Source organism: Rhodamnia argentea, chromosome 5 (genome assembly GCF_020921035.1).
Source record: "Rhodamnia argentea isolate NSW1041297 chromosome 5, ASM2092103v1, whole genome shotgun sequence".
In the NCBI taxonomy this organism is placed as follows: Eukaryota; Viridiplantae; Streptophyta; class Magnoliopsida; order Myrtales; family Myrtaceae; genus Rhodamnia; species Rhodamnia argentea.
The window spans coordinates 1,837,738-1,859,911 of NC_063154.1; the positions used below are offsets into that span (position 1 = coordinate 1,837,738).

Below are 22,174 nucleotides of genomic sequence, written 5' to 3' on the forward strand. Positions count from 1 at the left end.
GTACCAAGCATCCACCAAGCCTCACCCCCCTCTCTCCCTCTTTGCAATTCTAGTTTGAGTAGTGAAGAAAGGCAATGGCCATGGCGACGCTCCCGGCATTCTCCCTCCTCGTGTCGGCGATCTTCGGTTTGTGCCTCCGAGGTGCTTTTGCCGACTATGGCGGGTGGAATAGTGCGCACGCCACCTTCTACGGGGGCGGCGATGCGTCCGGCACCATGGGTACGTCTGTTTTACGCAAGTCCATTTGCACCCCCCGTTCTCTTCGCTCGACAACTCCCGTTGATTTATGCTGGAAGGCGGATCTTCTAACGTACAAAATCTGCTGCCTTCCCATAAATCAACTATTTAAGGAAGATAATTGTCTTTCCTAGGAGTTGGCTATGGTGAATTTACGCTTGTACCCTCGCCTCTTCTAAAGTGACTTCTGCATAGGAGACTTTCGCTAAAAGTGTGATGAATAATTGTATCTTAGTCCGCTAAAGTAATTATATTTTTTTTTTCCTTCTTTCATGCAGGGGGTGCTTGCGGGTACGGCAACTTGTACAGCCAGGGCTATGGGACCAACACCGCAGCCCTCAGCACCGCCCTGTTCAACGACGGCCTGAGCTGCGGGTCCTGCTACGAGATGAAGTGCAACGACGACCCCCAGTGGTGCCTCCCCGGGACCATCACCGTCACCGCCACCAACTTCTGCCCTCCGAACAACGCCCTCGCCAACGACGACGGCGGCTGGTGCAACCCCCCGCTCCAGCACTTCGATATGGCCGAGCCCGCGTTCCTCCAAATCGCCCAATACCGAGCCGGGATCGTCCCCATTTCCTTCAGAAGGTTACACAACTCTTCCCTTCCCCTCCCTTCCCTTCAAAACCATTCAACCAATCACGAAGAATTTAAAAGTGAAATTTGCTGACTTATATACGGTCACGTGGGTGATGCTGCAGGGTCCCTTGCGCGAAGAAAGGAGGCGTAAGGTTCACGATCAACGGTCACTCCTACTTCAATCTGGTGCTGATCACGAACGTGGCCGGAGCAGGGGATGTGCACTCGGTGTCGATCAAGGGCTCGAAGACCGGGTGGCAGACCATGTCCAGGAACTGGGGCCAGAACTGGCAGAGCAACTCCTACCTCAATGGCCAGTCTCTCTCCTTCCAAGTCACCACCAGCGATGGCAGGACCATCACCAGCTACGACGTCGTGCCCTCCAACTGGCAATTCGGCCAGACTTTTGCAGGTGGCCAGTTCTGAAAACCAACAGAACTGGTATCAAAATGGGAAGCTGGTGAAAACAGAGCAGGGTTAGGAGAAATTGAATGTTTTGGCCATTTTGGGCCGTCTATTGCTGAGGTGGCTTTTGGGCACCCGCTAGGAATTTAATTATATATACGATCTATATATATATACATAGATATAGAAAAGAAGTGTTTGTGAGTTTGCAGAGACCAGGGATCGAAATCAAGACAGGAACAGAGGGGGTATTCTTGGTTGCCTCTGGATTGAGTTAAGACCATGGATATCACTGTGAGGGTCTGTAGATTGTAATTCCCCAATTGGATTTGGATTTGGATTTGGATTTGGACAACTTTTTAATGATATCTACTCGCATTGATGATTGTTTTTTGTTGTCGGGTGAATCTTCGTTAACTACTATGGCGATTCTGCTCTTCCTTTTTGAGCCCAGAATTCAGTGCAGGAACTGAAAAAAAAAATGCGTGGACAAAATGGTGAAATGAAGGGCATTTGAGTGCAGAGTCTTGAATGTGTGGCATCATTGAGTTGATATAAAGCTGTGATCTTTTTAACTAGTTGGTTAATAAGTGCGCCAAACCCTCTAAAATCATTAGATCTTGTGTACCACCTAGATCGGATGAGTGCCTTTGCTTTATATGTCCAAGTGTCCTTGTTATAGGTCGAATTAAAGTTAGATTCAACGATCGAAATCGAGTTGCTGCAACCGGGACTCTCGAGACCAATGAAGCATCTCGACCGAGCAGAATTTCGAACGAATGTGAAGCTACTAATGAATGTCAAGATAATCGCGTGACCAACCATTTCGCTCCTTAATCATTTTGTTTAGCCCACGTCCCGTTTATCATGTAGTCTCTCCAGATTGGATTATTCAAGCTAACGTGAGGGGGTCACGTGCCGAAGAATCCCACTCAAGGAAGTGGGCCAAGATTGTTTCTTCTCATTCTTCGGATGCTTGATTGCAAAATTAATGGAGATGATAGATGATGATGTACTTCTTCCTTGCCCGCAAGATAAGTTCCTTTATTGCTCACGGTCGAGTTTTTCGCTTCTCAAGCGAGACCCTACTCGTCACATTAATTATATTGGGTAAGTTGAGAAATTCTAATCTCACATTAATGGATGATATAAAAGCCCTCGATACGTGAATTGTAATATGTATCATAATATATACTAATTTTAATTTTCTAAATAAAGAGCAAGACAATTTTACGAGATTAGCAAACATGACATATCATGTCACGTAAGTGGTAAACATTTAAATGTAAAAGAAAATAGGGAAATGAGAAGATCGAGGAGGTCAGCACCACTACCTCAGCGTCGATTAGGCAATTGTTATTTTTTTCTCTCCATGAGTAGAGAGTGATAGTGCGGGACTGCGGGACAACTGGACACCTCTCTCATTTATTAAATCAAATTTTTCGTTAATCATGTTAATAAGAGTTTCTGGTATACTTAGTTTGCAATAATCAAGCTTCAGAACATATATTTCACATGTAATAAGCTGCTGCCTCTTCAAACTACAAAAATCTTCTCAAAGGATCTCTCAATAAGTATACTTCGAGTTAAAGCTCAAAAAAAAAAAGTATACTTCGAGTCCCTCGTAAGTAAAACCCGTTCCATATTCGTCTTGTCTTAGGTGACACGTGTCCTACTCACCGAGTCACTCGTTGAGTGGCCACGGGGTTCCCCAACTTCAGCGCCCAACCCCGCTCCGAGTCTTGCCCTCGTTTCATTTTGGCTCTGAAAATCAGCTCCCGCAGAAAGAAGCTCCGATGGCTCTTCGTCCGCTGTTGACCAGAAGAACCCTAGCCTCTGCCTCAGGCTTCAGCTCCAATGGCGGTATCACCACGAGCTTCCGTGGCCTCCAGACCTTCTCTCTCCCCGATCTCCCCTACGACTACGGCGCTCTTCAGCCCGCGATCAGCGGCGAGATCATGCAATTGCATCACCAGAAGCATCACCAGGCCTACATCACCAACTACAACAAGGCGCTCGAGCAGCTCCACGATGCCATGAGCAAGGGCGACGCTCCGGCCGTCGTTAAGTTGCAGAGCGCCATCAAGTTCAATGGCGGAGGTTCGATGCTTTCTGTTTTGTCCTTTATTTGTTCGTTCTGTCTGGGATTAGTTCTTCTTTTTTTTTTTTTTCGCTTTCTAAGAGTCGAACTTCGACACGATGTGGAAGTGAGCGTGAAATTTGTCGGAGCGAGCTTGACCGAGCATTCTCTTGTCTAACGTGGACTCGACAAGTGTTCAGATTGTTTTTAAATGTTGCCTGCCGTTGCATAGAAAAAGGACCCTAATGAATTGCCTCGTTCAAATTTGTCGAAGAGGTGCTTATCTTCTGATTTGGAGTCAACCCTTAGTGATGTAAAGTGTTTACTCGAGAAATGATGAGGACTAGGCAGACCTGTTAAGGTTGCAGTCACGGCACTGAACACAATTAGCATATAGTCTTATTTGTCAAAACAGATGAACTAGAAAAATGCTCTTGACTTTTTTCCACTTAAAGTTAATTGACTGAAGGAAGGTGTAATTCGTGATCAAAGCTTCTCGATTCAATGAAATCGAGAGTGAAAGGCAGTCGAGAATTCAACTCATGGATGATTGAATATAATAAGCGGCACATTTCAAAGATGAGCTATTCTTTGCGAGGAAACTTGTGGCGTATATAAAGTGACTAATCTGGCTTTGCCAGCATTTAGCGAGATAAATCTATTATCTGCAGTCGCAACTCATGTCAAATCCTTGATGGGTGAGCTGCTCTCTAGAGCCAAAGTTCCTGGTTTTTTAGCATTTGTCTGCCATAGCTCACCAATGTCTGATTGGTTGTCAATAGCTTTTTCTATACTGATGTGAATGGTGCGCTGGTGCTCCTAATGAACCGTGGTACTTTAGAATGTACTGAGTGACAAGTTTTGGATCTATATGGTAGTAGTGAGGATGGGTGGCATTCAAATGTGACCACACTTAGATTGTGTTGTGCTTACTGACTTAGGAGGAAAATTTTGTCGAGGGTTGTCTTTTCATCCTGATGACAGTTGCTTAGAGAAGTCACTGTATCGGTAGGTTTTATTTGTCATCACATTCTTATTGCAGTTGCTACCAACTAAATGAAAGTGGAAAAGTGGTGGAATTAGGGTATCTGAGTTTCTTTTTTGCTTGATAGGAATAATTTACAGCATGTGATGAACAAGTGTGAGATGTTGTATCAGATATTACCAACTCATTCTTAAGTAAGCTTCATAGGCATTGTGGTGGTAGTTCACACAGTTTTGCAAAGGCGTGTTGAACAACACCTGTGACTGAACTTTCTTACAGAACTTTATCACATATGAAACATGTTTCGTTCAGGTCTATTGTTTGAAAACAATTTGCAGAAATTTTGTGTTTTTTCTAAGAGCACTGATGGCTTCGCCGGCCCTTCTATTACCTCTTCTTGTTTCATAGATTATCCAACTATCTTAAATTTTCATTTTTATTTTCTCTATGTGCATATTCAACAAGTAAAGATTAGCTTTTGCCACTTAGCTCGTTATTATCCTTTTGATTTTGCTCCTCTTATGATTTTGTGAATGTAACCTATGTTCAGGTCATGTTAATCACTCCATATTCTGGAAAAATCTTGCTCCAATTCAGGTAAATGCTTGTTTGACAAATTGATCCATGCTGCTGCTTGGGGACTCTCTGACCTCCTTTGTTGGGTAATGCAGGGAGGAGGTGGTGAGCCACCAAAAGGTTCCCTCGGTTGGGCCATTGACAATCATTTTGGCTCTTTAGATGCACTTGTGCAGAAAATGAATGCAGAAGGTGCTGCTTTACAGGGCTCTGGATGGGTGGTAAAGTTCTCATTCTGCAGTTGAAATCCTGCTTTATTTGCTTTGCTTGTTCTTTTAGTACGTACTAATCATCCAATTGTTGTCCCGTTTGCCAGGCTAATTAACTTCTTTGGCACTTTCTTAACTATGCAGTGGCTTGGTGTGGACAAAGAGCTGAAGAAGTTGGTGGTTGAAACCACATCCAATCAGGTTAGCTCAGTCACTTTTTAATTCACAAATGTTTTATTAATGTTATGGTTTTTGTGGATTCATCTTCATTCTCCCTAGCATTGTTAGATTTGTGTGGGTCCCAGATGTCTGTGGTTGTTTTCTCATCACTGAGGTCTTGTAGAATGAGGTTCATTGTGAATGTATGGCTTTCCCAGACTAAGGAGCAATGGCCTCTGCAACAACATTACAGGCTTGTAGACGACTATTTGATTTTTGTGCAAGCCATGTTCTTAATACTGTTAAATCCAGGGGATGTGCTATAGTAGGTTAAATCTTTAATGGACACAGCCCTCTAGTATTCTACTGGTAGATTTCGATGGAGAATGATGAATTGTTTTTCCTTCCTGAACTCTGTAACATGAGATTATAGTTTCACAATTGCTCAGTAAGATGCTCGCCTTCTGTTAGATTTTCTATCATTCACTTACTCGTGATTTATCTAATAATCCTATGACTGCAAACGTCTAGTAACGAGGTGAGAGGAAGTTAAATATGACCCCTCAAGCAACTTGCTGGCTTGTTAGGAGGGAGAAAATATGAAAATTGTTTTTTTGAAAGGGAAGTCACTGGGATTCTCTTATTAAATGGTGGTGGTCTAGACACCCAAGTCTTGATGTAGATGACGTACTGGATTAGTACTCCATCTCGTGTGTATATAACAATGTATGCAGGTAGGCCCACCTGGGGGTGCCGTTTGGAGTGAAATCTGTTCTATCGATAACAATGGGTTAAACAATTACTGTATTTTAACAGGATCCGTTGGTGACCAAGGGACCAAGTTTAGTTCCTTTGATTGGCATAGATGTGTGGGAGCATGCGTATTATCTGCAGGTATGTCTTCACTTCTGGGTGCTCTGGATTTTCACATATCATTAGCATGGAACTCTTTCATCTGCTTGGACATTGTAGTCTGTTTAATTATCCTACTACTCTTCATGCTTCCCTGAAATATTGAACTTCATTGTGACTTGTGATTTGTTGTAAGCATTTACTGAGCATGAGAAAGCTAAAGTTATGAATTTTATTGGACAGTTACGTGTGCATGACCATTTGAGGGATTCACGTAGTTGTTTATGACTATAGCAAGTGAAATATCTACACATATTTCTGATGGAGTTCTGGGTTAAGGACATGAAGAGGAGGAAGGAAAGGGGAAGAGGAGTGGGAGGGGGGGTTGTTGTTGAAGGTTTTCAGCTTATTGGATAGCTGGGTCTTAGAGACCTAAGATACGAAGTGTGAGAATTGGGGGAAAGCATGTTTGATAGCAGTTATAAATGGTGAGATGAAACATTGTATTTACATGTCACTTATAGTCATATGGAACTTCTTCGGACCCTATGGGGTTGGAAATAGCAAATTCAGTTATTCCAGTCGGATATCTGATGCTTGTTCATGCCGGTAATAGTGCACTTTTTCTTGGGAGTCTCTTCTTTTGTGGAACTTGTACTCGATTTGGTCAGTGGCATTATTTAGTCATTCTTGATGCCTCCTTTGTTTCTTTCTGCAGTACAAGAATGTGAGACCAGATTACCTGAAGAACATATGGAAAGTCATTAACTGGAAATATGCCAGTGAATTGTACGGAAAAGAATGCCCTTGAGCTCTTCTTCCATTCACCAAATTGTCGATGGATATCCATCTGGGAGAGAGCTTACCGAGTTAACCTGTCGATTCAGCAAAGAAATAATATGACGCGATGTTAGATCCTGGAAGGTATTTTCATTTGCAAATGTGTACCCTTGACCATGGAATAAGCTGAACTGATGTGAATTCTCTCAGTTTCTGGGTGCTGGAACCTTGTATTCTCCCCTGTTCTTAAGATGGGTCGCAGAAACCTTTTTGTTCATCAGGTCCCATGATTTATGAAGAAGTTCTAGCTCATCCATATGGCTTTAGTAGCGCAATTGCATAACATCTTTCTTACTGGTGAAAACAAACTCCGGACTATCCTTTAATTTCCTGAAAAAAGAAATGAAACTGTTCATTATGATGACAAATTCTGGATCGTTGGACCACGGACTTGAGAGCCAGATCCCTTGAATTCTCTCAATTTCGTGATCGTAGTTCCCAATTTTTTAAGTGAGAAACGGTCTCTGTCAGCCTTACCAACTTACCTAGATGAACGAAAAACTGAATTGGTCATTTTGCCCCTTCTCCCTTTACCCCTCTCCCCGTTCTACCTTCCAAACCAGGCCATATGAAGTATAGCCAAGTGGTAAGACATCGGTTTTTGGTATCTCATGCAAAGGTTTAATATCATTAACTTTTGGAAAATAATCAAAAAAATTGTGCGTGAATGGATGTTTCAAGAAGTTTTATGTATTTTGCATTGAATAAAAGACAATTTAAAAGGTACAAAATAAAAACCAACCGATACGGATAATTATGGGATAAATTTATTACTTTTTTTCCTTCTTTTTCTATGGAGGGCAAATCTGACAATTCGCAACGGCGTAGGGTTTTGCACGGGTGTCCGTATAAAAGCGAAAAAGCCCCCTCGGCACAAATGCTTCGTTGAGATAACAAGCGCAAACCCTAGCGAGAACGAGCCGACGAAGCCAGAGCTTCGAGACCATCTGTGCAAGCGGCCGCAGCTCGCAAAATGGTATGATCGTAGTCCACCACCATCTCCTACATCCAAAGGTGTTTTCTACTCCTCGCCGTGTTCTTTTGCCGATGATCCCTCTCCTCTCTGTGAACACAGACTTTCAAGCGCAGGAACGGAGGTCGCAACAAGCACGGCCGAGGCCATGTCAAGTTCATTCGCTGCTCCAACTGCGGCAAGTGCTGTCCTAAGGTAACCGACGCTTCAGTCGCTCCGGTCCCTTCGATCTGTCTCTGCTGTCGGTGCTTTTTGCGTATGAGTACATGAATCTATCCTTTCGCTTGCTAGTTTTTATTTGTTCGATTTGCTTAATTTCGTACAAGTTCATGGCTGAATCATCTCAGATGGAATAGCTCTGTCATATTTCGATTGTGTTTCTGTTTGCTGAATTTGTACCTTGTGTTTTCTTGTATTATCGTTTTTCTCATGTAGTGACGATCTTTAAAAGTGTCGATTGGCTGGTTTCGCTTAGATCCGTAGGCGGTTTAGCTAATGCAGCATGAGGGATGTGTTGTTGCTCGATTCTGTGGTTATTCACTTGTGTTCTGGATTGTTGTAATCAAGGACAAGGCAATCAAGAGGTTTCTCGTGAGGAATATTGTCGAGCAAGCTGCTGTCAGAGATGTCCAAGAAGCTTGCGTCTATGACAGTAATTACATACTTCTGTTGCCACTTCTTTTTGAAATTCTGTCGGTGTCTGTCATTTTTATGCGTAGTTTTCTCTAAATAGAATGCGGCATTCTCTTGTAGATTATACTCTTCCAAAGCTGTATGCCAAGATGCAATATTGTGTGTCGTGTGCCATCCACTCCCATGTTGTGAGGGTTCGATCTCGCACGAATAGGAGGAACCGAGCGCCTCCACAGCGCTTCATCAGACGCCGTGTATGCTCTCCAATACCTTTTACTGCTATTCTTGTTGATCTTTTATTTTTATTATGCATTGTGTGTCTTGTGCTGTTTTCCTAGTTTTAGTTTGAATGTCATTAGCTTTGCCTTCATCTCTTGCATTGGTCCTTTTCTGTACCTTGCGAGTACTGCTAGCTTGAATTTTGCCTTTCTGTTGTCTAGTCTAGTCTGTCAATGATAGTTTAGTGTAGTCTCGTCGGAGACGTCCCATAAAATTGGAACGAGACAGAAAAGAGCTTAAGTCTGTTGGCTGGTAGGAGGATGTGATCTTATCCTTTAACAATCAATGAGGTGCGAATAGATTTTGCTCTTTCCCTTTCTCTCCATCAGAACATCAATTATTTCAACATGGTTCTGTTGTTTACCCTTCAAAAAAGGCTTTTAGTATTTCTAAATACCAGTCTCATATGGTCCTACAATCAAAATTTTCTTATTCGTTTGTCTAGCCCATAGCTTTTTCCTTGGAAACACCAATCCCGTATGTCTTGTCTGTTTTCTAAATTGTTGCTTGATAAAGTTTCCATAGTGCAATTTTTTGGGCACGATGTGTCTTGTGTCTGAAGGAAGGTTTTACAGCATTTGATTGGTTTATATGTGCCAGCTATTGATACTGTTGATGATGGCGATGATCTTCTCTGGTGCTTATGCTCTTATATAGAAGTTGTTTTCGGTAATTATTATCCTATTGAGTGTTCTTTAGTTTTAAGCTTGGTAGTAACAGGCCTTTAGGGTAAGATGATATTTTCGCACGTTTCTGGTTTGATAACTCGACATCTCCATTAATTCTTCAATTGTACATTGTAATGCCAGGATTTTTTATTATGTCTTTTTTTTTTTGGCAGGACGATGCACCGAAGCCTGGTCAGCCTGGTCAGGCACCTCGTGTTGGAGGCCCTCCTGCTCGCACCTGAGGCAAACTGAACCTAGTCTTGCATAATCCCAAGTGCTACTGATTGCATGCATGGCTTTTCGGGACCAATATTTTTTCGTTTGAAAGTTTTGATGTATGGTTGCGGCTGCCCGTAAGTACTATATTGCTCTTCTTCAAGTCCTTGTTCAGATTTTAGGTACCTTCTTTAATCAATGTGCATCTAGACCAGGGAATCAGTCTGAAATACATAGCATAGGCAACTATACCTTTGCCCTACATGGAAATTTGAGTGCTGCTGAATTGGTGGCATGCATGGCCGCCTTGAATCGGACTTTGGTATCCATAGACTTTACATTCTCACGTATGCGGGGAGTGTAAGATGATGTGTTAGCTACCATTGGGTTAACTTAGCCTGCATTTGCCGAACTGTCTGCAGGTTAGCTACCATTACGTTCGTTTGGCCAAGGGATAAACGAATTATCGCTGCAATTTTACGGTCTGCATGATCTTATAACCCCCCATCAAGTAGTGGAGAGAGACAAACGGCAATTTAAGCCCAAATTAATCGTTCCATGGGTCTAAAATGGGCCTCTCATTGAGCATAATTGATTTGCCTTTGGGCCCATTAAGGAGGATTCTGTTAGGCCTACAGGGCCTATATTCGGCCCAAAATAATCATTCCATGGGCCTAAAATGTCCTAGAAGTGGACTTGAACGAAAGTTTGGTAAGGGAATTCAAGGAGCCCTTCTCATCTGCTTTGTGGGCCGGCCCATGGGACTAAAATGGGCCTGGACTGGGCTTAAATGACGTGCCTTCGCGACCCCCAAGCCTGTTCTACTGTTTCGTGGGCCCAATTAAATCCATGGGCCTCGACCTGGGCTTAGTGAGGTGCCTTTGCGATCCAAAAGGGCCCTTCTCTGCTTCGTGGGCCCAAGACCGGCCCATGGGCCTCTGCCTGGGCTTACATGAAGTTACTTGCACCCGAAAAGGGCCCTTCCTTCGACTTGATGGGCCCAAATCCGGGCCAAAAATTATTTTACCAGTATGAAAATGGGCCTCGAACTGGCTTGATTAATGCTTTTTCGCCAATATGATGGGCCTGTTTGGACTTCGTGGGTCCATTCAGCATAAAGTAGCGTGGATGTGGACTTGAATGATGTTCGCTTTCGGGCCATTATGGCTAGGGCCCTATTTGGTCTTGGTCGCCCAAATTAACCGACAAATGGCCTCAAACAAGCTAAAAGATTTTCTTTGTCAGCCCATTAATGATGGGGTCCAAACAACCAACCCATGGGCCTTTACCCATAAGACCAGTCGTATAGACCGGCCCCGGGCGTTTTCTCCAAAGGCCTAGTAAGGGCCTGGGCGAATACATTGGGATTATGGCCCACTTTTGGGTTCATTTCAAGGGCCCTAAATTCGCAAACAACAGGCTTTCAACCCAACCCGGGTTGCACAGCATTTGCACTGCAGCCACATAAAGATCACCCGCCTAATGGCTGGCGGCACCCTCATAATGAAGATTCAGCCTCAATACTACTATTTACTCGTCAATAAAGATTCCATCATTAAAACGGCAAACCTAGTCGATCTCGGGCAGAACAGTTGCAGTTTTCCATTTTTCATTGTATTCGGCATATTTTACCAATTCTCTTGACGTTTGATTGCTCATATGCACTTCTCAATTAGTGATGGTATGATAAAAAAGGCTGAGGCTCTCAGGTATTTGAAGCAGTCCAATTTCTAGTCAATTACTTGAACGAAATAGTAGCCCATATGGAAGGACCCGGCATGAAAAATTATCATTGTTCCGCAAAAGCTAAATTTCTCTATGTTGCTATTTCGAAAGATACGAGATGGCTCATGTGATCACTACAACTTTAGGCAGGGTTTCACGTGTAATGGCTCCAAATTAATGTTATCAGCTACTAGATCAGGGACTGCTCCTATGCATTTGAGGGTCTGCTTTCCACTGCCTAAGTTCGATCTGCATACATCAAAATATAGTACTTGCTATACTCGTAATGCATATTTCAGCTATCATATTAAAAAACTCGCTTTACCGTTAAGTAAAGGTTGCTTCTTCACTGATGCTTCCGAAATGGGTGCACTCTTAAGCGTCGCAGGCACTGCAGCTCCGCACCATGATTAATTAACAGTGTTAAACCTCCTTGGCAATTCTAATGCATGTAGCCATAGGACAGTCTGTCTTAATGGCATTGGTTGCAATGTGTGACCTACTAACTGCATATCCCTCCTGCAACCAAACAAAAAGCCCAGGGAGTTTCCATTCATATGGGAAAGAGTGAGATGCTACCAAATATTGCCCTACTCCCAGGTACGTTATAAATCCAGCAAATAAAGAATGCCCCACAAAAGGATGCAGCTCAACGAGTTACCGATAGAGAAATTTAAAAAGAAAAAAAACTCTTCATTCACAGCAGTATCTTCTCCAGGAAAGTATGCATATAGAAGGACAATATTCTGGCTCACGAAACTGCATTACCTTGCTTTTGTAAATTTACTACTAGCCATTTTCGTTGCTCATAGAAGCAAGAAGCCCTTTCCTCTAAATGACCTTATCATAAATAATTGACCAGACATTTACCTGATAGGTAACATTCAAGACTTAAATACTATGTGCAAGAGGATCAAAGTTACCTTCTGCAAGGCACTCATCATGGTCCTAAGTGGAGGGGAGTTGATTTTGGCACGGCTGGCAACCTAAGATATTCCAAAGAGTATGTCGTTATCTCCAAGGCACCTCGCATTCTAATATTTGATGATTCAAACATCTACCAAAGACCAAAGGAATGAAAAAAATATACGTGAAGAACATAACTGAAAGAGACCTCATCCAATTTGATGTAACCAAATGGTAGCTTAGGGTCACTCTCATCCACCATCAGCTGCAAAAGTTTTTGAAGGTCAGTTCCTGTGCCATTGCCCATCCATCCCAATTGCTCAGCCATATTTGACATTTCTGTGAGGTAGGATGCACTATGCAGAGGTCCAGTCCAGAGAGGCCCGGACACAACAAGCGACCCTCCCTCCTGAAAAGAAGTACGGGATATTGTTTGATATTTCAAATGCATACAAAAATGATTTGTTCCTCAACTCCACTAAGGAGGCAAATATGTAGGCATGGGCATTTCAATATAGTTGCAACATTTAACCATGATGGCCACTACCACGCAGCATTAAACTAAGTTCATATATTTAACCCAATTCAGTCAGCTTATACTTATTACCAACTTGATTTGTTCATATATTGGTCAGTATTTTTTCTAGTTAATTCTCGCAAATAATAGGTCTTGACAAGTCCCAAATAATCGTCAATCAAGACATGCTGTATGCAAGTTAAGATATACCATAATCCTAGTGTTACACCCAAACTAATCATGTGCACGCGGAGGCACGTGCGCACACATGACACAGACCCACGCAGAGTTAGTCCAAAACCGACAGAGAATGAAGATGTTAACCAGAATAAACCATTGAAGAAAATAGAGAACAAGGATCGAATTATATTTCATGTTCAGCGCACAGAAATGGCCAAAAGCACTGTTGGTGGCCCCAAAATTGCAAATGGCAGTTAATCTACAGACAGAAGCACTTCCAAGGAAAAGTCCGCATTTGAGAAATTCTTGAAAGGTAAAAATAGAAAATGTACTTACAAGACAAGAAACTGGTCAGGAGATGGACGATAAGTCAAAGCTGTCTAGACCACAAGCATTGGAAAAAACGAGATTTGGGGCAATCTGATGAAATCTGCTTTTTGAACCACAGTAACATTTGTATAAGACAGTTAAGAGGGAGGAGTAGATTGCTTTGGCTGGGAGACGTCCTTTTTTTTTTTTTTTTTTTGGTTAGGTAAAACTGAAAAATGCCCTTACCACGAAACGCACCAGAGTTGGGGTTTGAACCCCTCACCTTCACTTTCTGATAGAGAACAGTGTGGTTAGCTGGGTACTTCTACTCAGATACTGCTAATCACTACCGCACTTAAGGAACAATAAGCATTCACATAATGGGGCTTCAGTTATGGTCTCAATAAAAAATGTTTTATGTGGAAATGAGTTCCACACAATTCTATCCAGATGAAAAGCATGATGGTGTTTTAGCCCACATAGCCATTCCTTAACTGTAGGAACATGAATGAGCATACCAACAGAACCTTGTTAAAAAGAATGAAAAGACGCCTTCACCTTATTGCAGGTGCAACTTAATTTACTAAGTTCATCCCACGAATATGATTGGGAGTGTCCACACTTGGTGCAGTAGCTAATAAATTCATAATGCCTGCAGTGTAAGAAGATGACAATGACAATAATTAGCAACCCAGAAAGAAAGCTTCATAATATGAGAAAAACAACTCAGCAGTCAAAGATTAATACCTTTACCTATTAGTAAGAAGTTTTCCTCTGTTTAGACGTAGCATAACACGGAAGACAGGTCCATGGTATGAATAATAAGAAAAAAGTGGAGTAACACGATATCCCAGAACAGAAGCTTCACGCACTGCACCACCTATAAGCATCCGCAAACCAACCTCATTTGAATATGGCATAGGGCGCACATATGCTCCGTATGCAGCTAATGAACTAGAGAAAGAATCAGCAACAAGTACGTCTCACTAGGTGCACAAAAACGTATCTACAGTAGACCATCAGCTAAGAACAGTATAAACAACTTTAAAAAATCGAGACTTCTGATGCTACCAAATATACCAGGCAACGCAAAGCATTCAAAAGAATGAGATATGGTATCAAAACAAGCATTAATCAAGCCGTTTTGCCCAAAAGAACTAGCATTAATCAATCAGCAGCAGTGCATCTTTAAAGACATGTTTCTTTCATCAAGTTATTGAAACGACGAAAATGAAGTAATTTCGCACATACTAAGAGGAGACACTGATTTCCATTTCAGCAATCATGATCACACTCATAAGGCACTAACATCAAAGAAAGAAAGAAACGAAGAAAACAAGATAAGGGACTCACTGATGAGGCCTATGACCACCAGAGGAGTAACCATCCGTCGACGTGACATAAAGCAACCCTCCTAACTTCAGACAGTTCATCGCCGACCTCAAATAGGACGATTCACTCCCAAAAGAGTCCACATCCACCAAGTCATAAAAATCCCTCTTCAGATAACACTCCGTCATGATCCGATTCGCTTCATTGCTGGAGACCAGCCACCTCCCCTCATCGCTCACCCTCGACAAGTTCCTCGCAATCACGCTCCTGTAGTCATCGTTCGCATCGTTCGCCAGCACGAACTCGGCGTCGGCCTCGAGGAGGTACCTGAGGGATCGGATTCCGCAACCGCACATGGCGTCGAGGACGCGCAGTTGGGGGCTGGATCGCTTGTGCAGGGAGGCCGCGAGGACGCCGAGGTCGCGGCCGACGGCGCTCTCTCGGCGGTAGAAGGTGCCGCCGGTCTCGAACTCGTGGCCGCGTTCGGTGGTTTGGCACTGCGGGGGGAGGAGGTTGGAGCTCGAGGACGAGAAACGGTGGGGGGCAGGGGATGCGATTCTAGGGTTTGGAGGGAGACTGGAGAGAGGAGGAGGACGGGATAGGATTATCATGGCGGGAAATTGTTGGAGGTCTCGAACTCAACCCGCTTTCTTGAATAGTCGGATTTTGTCAGTGTTTAAATAATCTCTTATGAAGATATTGAACCTTTATAAAAATCCTAAGAACATATTTTATTACAATTTTTTTTGGTCGAAACAGATTTTATTACAATGTGTATTTTTTTTTATTTTTTATGCCATAATTATTTGTAAATTATTAACGAAAAAATTACCAAAAAAAGTTGTAAGCTTATCACATTTGGACCAATTCAACTCTAAATTTTTCAATTTTGACAATTTAATTTCAAACCTTTTGACGATTTATCAATGCAATCCATTCGCTAATTTTGGCCGAAAGCCCCTTTCATGCATCTTCGGTGGCTAGCCATTGCCTAAGATTGGCCACTACCCAAAAGGAAAGAAACACGGAAAAAAAAAATTCATGAATTTTAAAAAATTATCCATGTCAACCTTGATACGCCACATAGGACAGCCGACGCTGACTAGACCTTCACGATAGCTTTTTTAGTTAAAATTGATCAAAATGACTACATTGATTAATCATTAAAAGGTTAATAACCAAATTAACACAAATGCAATAAATTTAAGACTTTTTTTTTGTGATTCACCCAATTATAAATTATGATCACAATAGATCAGCCATTTTCTCGAATAAATTACCCAACAGCCAACACTAAAGTTTATGAATAAATTGGCACAAATATAATAAGTTTAATATTTTTTTTATAATTTTACCAATTATAAACTATGATCATGATAGATCAACCGTTTTCTCACGTAAATTCCCCGACACTATGGTCACACACCATACTGGCGATACAGAATATGATATGCTTTATTCTCCAGTTCTACCACACCCTCGCACAGTCCATCTCAAGCAGATTACACTATATCTACATTTTCCCATGGGAAGATAAAGCAGCAGTCAATACAATCCCTGGACGGTGAAGGCCATGCCTCAGAGAAATGTATGCGAGAACTTCGATGTCCCCAGGGGATCCAACCAGTTGCGTAGAAGGTGAGCATTCAGCGGAACCACGGGAGAAGCAGTGGACAGCAAGAAGTCGCGCGCTATATGTCAGCGCGAGACCCTGTCTGAGGCGTGAGTATATACATATGACAGTCGTGAGCATCCACCTGTGCAGCAAACGAGGAAGTGACATCTTCTGCAACATCCTTGTGCTGCAATAAGGTAGGACAACAATCAGGGACATGTCCAACATCAAAATATAATGCTCGCCAAGAGAATTCGATCATTTTCGACCTTTCTTCTCAGGTGATCTCTGTACATGCATCGTCAAAACTCCAGAATGTTTGACTATAGATTCACAAAGTTTGATTGACGTTGCATGTGACATATAAAACTGTCACAACACGGTAGCGCTTCGATTTTATTGGTGTAAAAGTGAGTTACTAATTCTTAATCTTACATTCTTACCTGCCACAAGTCTCTTACAGACACACTCGTGCTGGAGTCAAGCCCCAGTGCTTCCCATGAGGCTGTTATATTCACAGCTTCTGAGCATCGATTCCAGAGAGCAACAACCAGGCGTTGTCGTGACAATGGTCCAGCCCAAATCTGGAAAGCATTCACAACTACCCAAATTAGCAGAATATTGTAGCATTTGATGTGACTTAACAATCTGTTGAACTCCAAAGATGTCAGATAGAACCATGTTTGACCCAAAAAAAGACAAAAAACAGAAAAAGATAGAAGCATGCAAGCTGATATACCATCTTCTGAAAACAGAAAAGAATCAGGTATGCTGATTAAAATGCATAAACGTCATACACTCTAAACCAGATAACATTTCAATACTTGATCTTTTCCGCTCAAACTTCAACCAGTTAACAAACTCATTTGCTTAGCATGCACCACAAGCTAAGTGACTTACAAAATTCGTTGCTTAGCTGCGGAAGATTGGTTTTTTCTTATTTGCAGATTTTACATCAAAATGGGATAAAAAGGTAAAACACAAGTATCTCTGCTGAAAATTGATCCCATCAGAAGCCTAAAACACCAGAAGGGAAAGCAGATAACCTTGGAGGTAGTATAATAAAGCTTATGAGTCTGATTAACACAAAAAGACTAAGTGAAGTATATGATGCTGCAACGAGCTATAACCTGAGAGCAACCATTAGATCCTGAGACAGTAACCTTCCTTCCTTGAACCCCAAGGGAATCTGCAACAGGCAGAAAAGCTTGCATATTAGTACATCAAAGACTGTAATTGACTATAGATTACGACTAAAAACAAAGATGTAAAAGCAAACACTACATATCCATCCATGTCAGGGATTACCTTGGTTGACAGCAATGACCTCTGCATTGCTCACTAGCTGATAAGTTTCTGCAGTCATATTTCTAACATCACAACCAACTAATAGAGGAGCCTGCATGATTAAGCAGGTTAGCGAGGAGTATCAATGTCATTTCAAGCAAATAACTTCGAATGTCACATGTCGCAAAGCATAAAGGTACAGCCAACATTTCCTCCCTATCCTTTCTACAAGAACCAATGGCATCTCTGCTAGGCTTTAATGATTGATGTTAGACAGAGATCATAAACATGAGCTGTGAACTTCCAACTCAAAATTCTGGGAGGGGAATAGGCGAGTGAGAGAATTGAAAAGAAACCCAAAGAAAACTAGTAGAGATTTTGGGCCAAGCTCAGAACTGCTGAGGCATAAATGGTTCACTCCGTTATTCAAGCAGACGCTGCAGGAAGGAACTGGACCAAATGGTTTGCAAGGGACAGCAAACATGGAGTGGCAATTATACGTCCTTACATTTCAACTTGTATTTTATTTTGAGGCAATGCAATGTAGTTTCGTGGCTAAAACTTCTAAAGCTTACAAAACATATAAGAAGGAACGTCCCTAGGCTCTCAGAATCCTTGTCATTGGGACTACTTTTTGAATATATTAGCAAAATGTAACTGCTATCTTTTAAACAGGAAAAAGAGAAAAGGAGAGAAAATTTGCTAAAGAGTAACGATCTAATCAAACTGAAAGGGAAACCTTCATCAAAGCCCAGATGCTGAAATGTGCACGATATTCTTGGTAAGTCATGCCTCCGTTCCCAACTTCCAACATGTCTGGATCTGTCAGAGACATGAAGTTGAGTGTCAGAAGTGTAAGAAGCACTAATGCACCAACAGAAACAAGGCATGAGTTTGATTTCTACCATTCCATCCTCCAGGTCCTGCATAGGCTGCCCACTTGTCATTCAGATCTGCAATTGTAGTCATGCTGAAGCAAAAAGAAGGAGATTTGAGTCCGATAAACTATGGGAGAAGTAAATAAAGATGTTTTATGCTCTATGCGGATCAATACTTGCATTCAAACTGATTTGATTTGGATGCAAATAAATGCAGCTAGCAAATGCTTCAGATGCTGCAAGACGCCATAAGAAAAAGTAATCGAAATAGAGGCAAGTCATGCCACATAGAGCACTCTGTGTGTCACGGCTCAGTTTCTAACTTAAATGAAATGACAACCCACTAGTCAACATTGTACTTGCCAATAGCAGCACTTGAAAGAGGCCCACTCCAGGGACAGCGTAACCTGACTTGGACAGGATCCAGTATCCAAACCCAAACTCACCATTAAGACAAGGCATGTTCATGACTCCACTCATACTAATGGAAAACTGAATGTCCCACCAACAAATGCATAAGGATGTAATTTCTACTGGTCTGGTTAACCTAAGTCATGGACTTCATTGCACAAATGAATTTTACATATGACTAAATAAACATATTCCAGGATAAGGTCTAGAGGGAGAAGGATTCCCGCCATGCACTTGAAGGCTCTAAGGTTCATGATCTTGCAGAAAGAGATGTTTGCTTTGCTCTCTTTCTCTAGTAGCATAGTATTGTGTTATTTGACCAAGAAAGGAAAGAAGGTTACCTTGCCCATGTATCATTAATATCATCAGTTGTACGCCAACTATTCCCAATCTTGCCTGCCCACAAGGCAGGATCATCAACCCCCCTGCCCACAAAACAGAAGATCAAGTATCACTCTCGAGTCTCAGCAAACAAATGAATTTTTGAAATCGAGAGAGATGAATTGAAAAAGGTGAACTACCATTCGCACATAGAGTACAGAATTTTTCGTCCTGTTGCATTTAGCGCCTTTAGCATCGGTGGATACCTATAATGGAACCAAACAAGGTCAGATTAAATGCCTGAATAAGTCTATACACAGCTCAAAAAAAATTCAGAAAGAGCAAGACCTGTCTATTGGTTTGATGCCCAGATTATAGCAGTTGTCGTATTTCAAATAATCAACACCCTGAGACACCAACAGATGAAACTATTAGAGGAAAGCATAGCCAGAAGAAAGGCTGCTGCAACTGCAAAGGAAAAATTACCAGACTAATCCAAGTGATGGGCGCAAAATTCTGGGAGCACCACATAAACACTTCATCTACTGGATATCATCACAATGGATAATTGCCTAGACTACATCTCTATGAGATTGTAACACATTAATGTTGAAATATTTAACATTAACAACCAATCAAAAGGGTTCCAGCTGTTTTTGGTCAGGCTAAAACCTACTATTTGTATGCCATAAGAAGCACGAAAGAGAAACAAAAATTCTAATCAGTGCTAGCATACCGACTTAGTGACTCACGGGAAAACACTAGTAACTTCCCCTGAAGAAATAAAGACTCACCCAAGAAGCGAACTGCTTTGCATCGTTTTCTTCATGGTAAAGTGATCCTGGTCGAACTTGACATGTATATATTCTGAAAGAGATGGTCAAGTGGGCAGGAACCAATGGGGTCAGTAGGCGGTCAAAGTATAGAAACAATGTTGTTACTGGTACCTCTTTCAGATGATAAACATCCTACCCAGCATCAGAATAGATACCAAGCTTGAGGCCTTTCTTGTGGACGTAGTCTGCAAGGGTTTTAATTCCTGAGGGAAAGGTTTTCGGATCAGCTACCAATTTGCCCTGCACAGCCATCAAAGCAAAATTAAGAAGAGAGAAGCAACAGCGCAAGAACTGTATTGCGTACTAAAACATTATAAAATCCGTCTCCCCAAGATGATTGAAATGACAATAATTGCTCAGAATAGTACAGATGTCTAGCAGAAAAGTGTAAGACTGAGACACAATGTTAATGTCCCATTTGAAACAACTCACCAAAAGATGACAGAAAGAATTAGAAAGGAGAAACATTGAGCCTGTTAACTAAATGTGTCGTGCTCACTTCAAAATCTAATGATTGTACAAGTAAAGTTCCGCACACTGAAAAGTTAAGATCGTAGTTGGAACTGAGCAAAACCAAAGGAACTGGAACTGACCTTAGCATTTCGTTTGGGAGTAGACCAGCAGTCATCTGCAATCCATTGGAATAAATAAGTACATAACCAGTTATATGAAACGCTATTCTGAGATTTAAAACATCGTAAAAGCATACCTATATTGACGTACACATAACCTAATTTTGCCAGTCCAGTTGAAACAAGTGCGTCAGCTGCACATGGAAGAAACACTCATCAGTACCCAATTTACAGAAGAATGAGTTAAGGGAGAACTTCACCTCTCTTAACAATGAAATGTATGCACTTCAGTCAGTCCATTCCACAGTCTTCACTCGAATGACATCCTAACTATTATTCCCATCAACCAGAACACTGCGACGACAATCCTCATGATAAATGTGTGCCTATCCCACTGACATAAGGGTATATCTCTGCATGCACTTCGCCGGATCCTATGTTCCTACTTCTATTCCCAATATGTCATTTCTGCAGTTGACTCGTTCAGCATGTAAGCTCGAGAAATTCAGATAAACTAGTCACTGCTAAGCCCATCAAATATGTAAATCCAATTCCTGCCCTTTCTCAAATATACTCGAATATTTCCTAAAACTTCTATTCCCCAAAAATGTTTTTCATCGGTCTTTCTTGGTAAGACTACTAGTCATTACATGTAATTCATCGATAATTGCCAACTAAACAAAAGTTTCTATGAGAAAGGCGAGGGATACCTGTTTCCTTGATGACCGTTTCGTTGATATTGCAGGCAAAGAAATTCCAGCTATTCCATCTGCCAAGACATAACGATTTCCCCACATCAGCAAACAATCTAAACAGTGCGCAGCTACTCTCGGAAGACGGAATCCTTCTACTATGTAAGGACCACGCCATCTCAGCTTATTTTCGATGGAAGCGCGATATCTTTTATTCTGTGTTAGCGAATACACTACAATTACTTTATGTATCCTTCTGTCAATATCAATGAGTTCCAATGAATCTTACAGTACACCCGATCGATGGGTTTTAGGATAGAAATAACCGAAGAGAAAGAGACTTGCCCCATCTGAGGAGTTCGAGCCAAGCCATTGTTGAGCTGGAAAATCCCATACTTGGAAGTATCGTAAATCCGATGAAACGACCTGCTGAATCCCGCCTTCTCGTAACCCTGCAGCAGAGGCAGCAGTCTCCCACCAGTCGCCACAAAGACCGCCGATAGAGAAATCACCAGGAGGAGGTGTACGGAGAGGGTGCCGCTCCTCGCCATGAATGCTCTGTGTTCTGTGGCTCTTGAAAGCTTCCTGTGTTGGTTTTTTTTTTTTTCCCCGTAGACGAGGAACATTAACTTGTACGAGCAGCAAGTGCCGTGTAAGAAGTACGAGATAAAAGCAAAGTTTTGTTTTCAAGGCACCTCCTTTATCCGTTTTCCTAATTTGACGGGTAAGCAAATGCTGCTTTCTTGCCATTTGTCTTAAACGACGGGATCCTGTTTCCAAATCTTCTTAATTGTAATTTCTGAAATTTGCAAACGTGCCCCTGTAATTGGCAGGACAATTGTGTTTTCATTTCTTGATTTTGTATCGATAAAAAAAACAAATTCGCAGATTACGCAACG

The 22,174-nt window shown here is 41.9% G+C and overlaps 5 protein-coding genes across 6 annotated transcripts; 3 read left to right on the forward strand and 2 right to left on the reverse strand.

Moving 5' to 3' along the window:
* On the forward strand, window positions 1-1,612 carry LOC115743735 (expansin-A2-like). The gene is made up of 3 exons (XM_030678663.2): window positions 1-219; window positions 516-828; window positions 942-1,612. The coding sequence occupies exons 1-3, from the start codon at window positions 75-77 to the stop codon at window positions 1,243-1,245; spliced, it is 762 nt and encodes a 253-aa protein (XP_030534523.1). The 5' UTR covers window positions 1-74; the 3' UTR covers window positions 1,246-1,612.
* Window positions 1,613-2,950: 1,338 nt separating this feature from the next.
* LOC115743748 (superoxide dismutase [Mn], mitochondrial) lies at window positions 2,951-7,181 on the forward strand. The gene is made up of 6 exons (XM_030678678.2): window positions 2,951-3,324; window positions 4,840-4,886; window positions 4,961-5,086; window positions 5,219-5,275; window positions 6,050-6,127; window positions 6,804-7,181. Exons 1-6 carry the CDS (start codon window positions 3,021-3,023, stop codon window positions 6,894-6,896), a joined length of 705 nt encoding a protein of 234 aa, XP_030534538.1. The 5' UTR covers window positions 2,951-3,020; the 3' UTR covers window positions 6,897-7,181.
* Window positions 7,182-7,762: 581 nt separating this feature from the next.
* Window positions 7,763-9,956, forward strand: LOC115743793 (40S ribosomal protein S26-1). The gene is made up of 5 exons (XM_030678761.2): window positions 7,763-7,901; window positions 8,001-8,093; window positions 8,466-8,550; window positions 8,652-8,785; window positions 9,652-9,956. The coding sequence occupies exons 1-5, from the start codon at window positions 7,899-7,901 to the stop codon at window positions 9,718-9,720; spliced, it is 384 nt and encodes a 127-aa protein (XP_030534621.1). The 5' UTR covers window positions 7,763-7,898; the 3' UTR covers window positions 9,721-9,956.
* A 1,621-nt stretch (window positions 9,957-11,577) lies between these two features.
* Window positions 11,578-15,441, reverse strand: LOC115743718 (tRNA (guanine(26)-N(2))-dimethyltransferase). Of its 2 annotated transcripts, XM_048278664.1 has the most exons (7): window positions 14,685-15,438; window positions 14,085-14,285; window positions 13,890-13,983; window positions 12,534-12,734; window positions 12,343-12,405; window positions 11,745-11,938; window positions 11,578-11,668 (listed from the first exon to the last, which is right to left on the reverse strand). In XM_048278664.1, exons 1-6 carry the CDS (start codon window positions 15,272-15,274, stop codon window positions 11,843-11,845), a joined length of 1,245 nt encoding a protein of 414 aa, XP_048134621.1. In that variant the 5' UTR covers window positions 15,275-15,438; the 3' UTR covers window positions 11,578-11,668; window positions 11,745-11,842. The 2 variants fall into 2 exon arrangements, with proteins under 2 accessions (XP_048134621.1, XP_048134622.1); XM_048278665.1 differs by lacking the exon at window positions 11,578-11,668 and having other exon boundaries at window positions 11,802-11,938; window positions 12,343-12,437; window positions 14,685-15,441.
* Window positions 15,442-15,984: 543 nt separating this feature from the next.
* On the reverse strand, window positions 15,985-21,910 carry LOC115743717 (alpha-galactosidase 3-like). The gene is made up of 16 exons (XM_030678637.2): window positions 21,621-21,910; window positions 21,294-21,352; window positions 20,721-20,777; window positions 20,605-20,639; window positions 20,148-20,251; window positions 19,970-20,042; window positions 19,524-19,582; window positions 19,376-19,441; window positions 19,196-19,279; window positions 18,471-18,535; window positions 18,305-18,387; window positions 17,587-17,677; window positions 17,409-17,467; window positions 16,722-16,862; window positions 16,356-16,465; window positions 15,985-16,209 (listed from the first exon to the last, which is right to left on the reverse strand). Coding segments are annotated over exons 1-16 (1,368 nt in total). The 5' UTR covers window positions 21,902-21,910; the 3' UTR covers window positions 15,985-16,208.
* Between the last annotated feature and the right edge of the window lie 264 nt (window positions 21,911-22,174).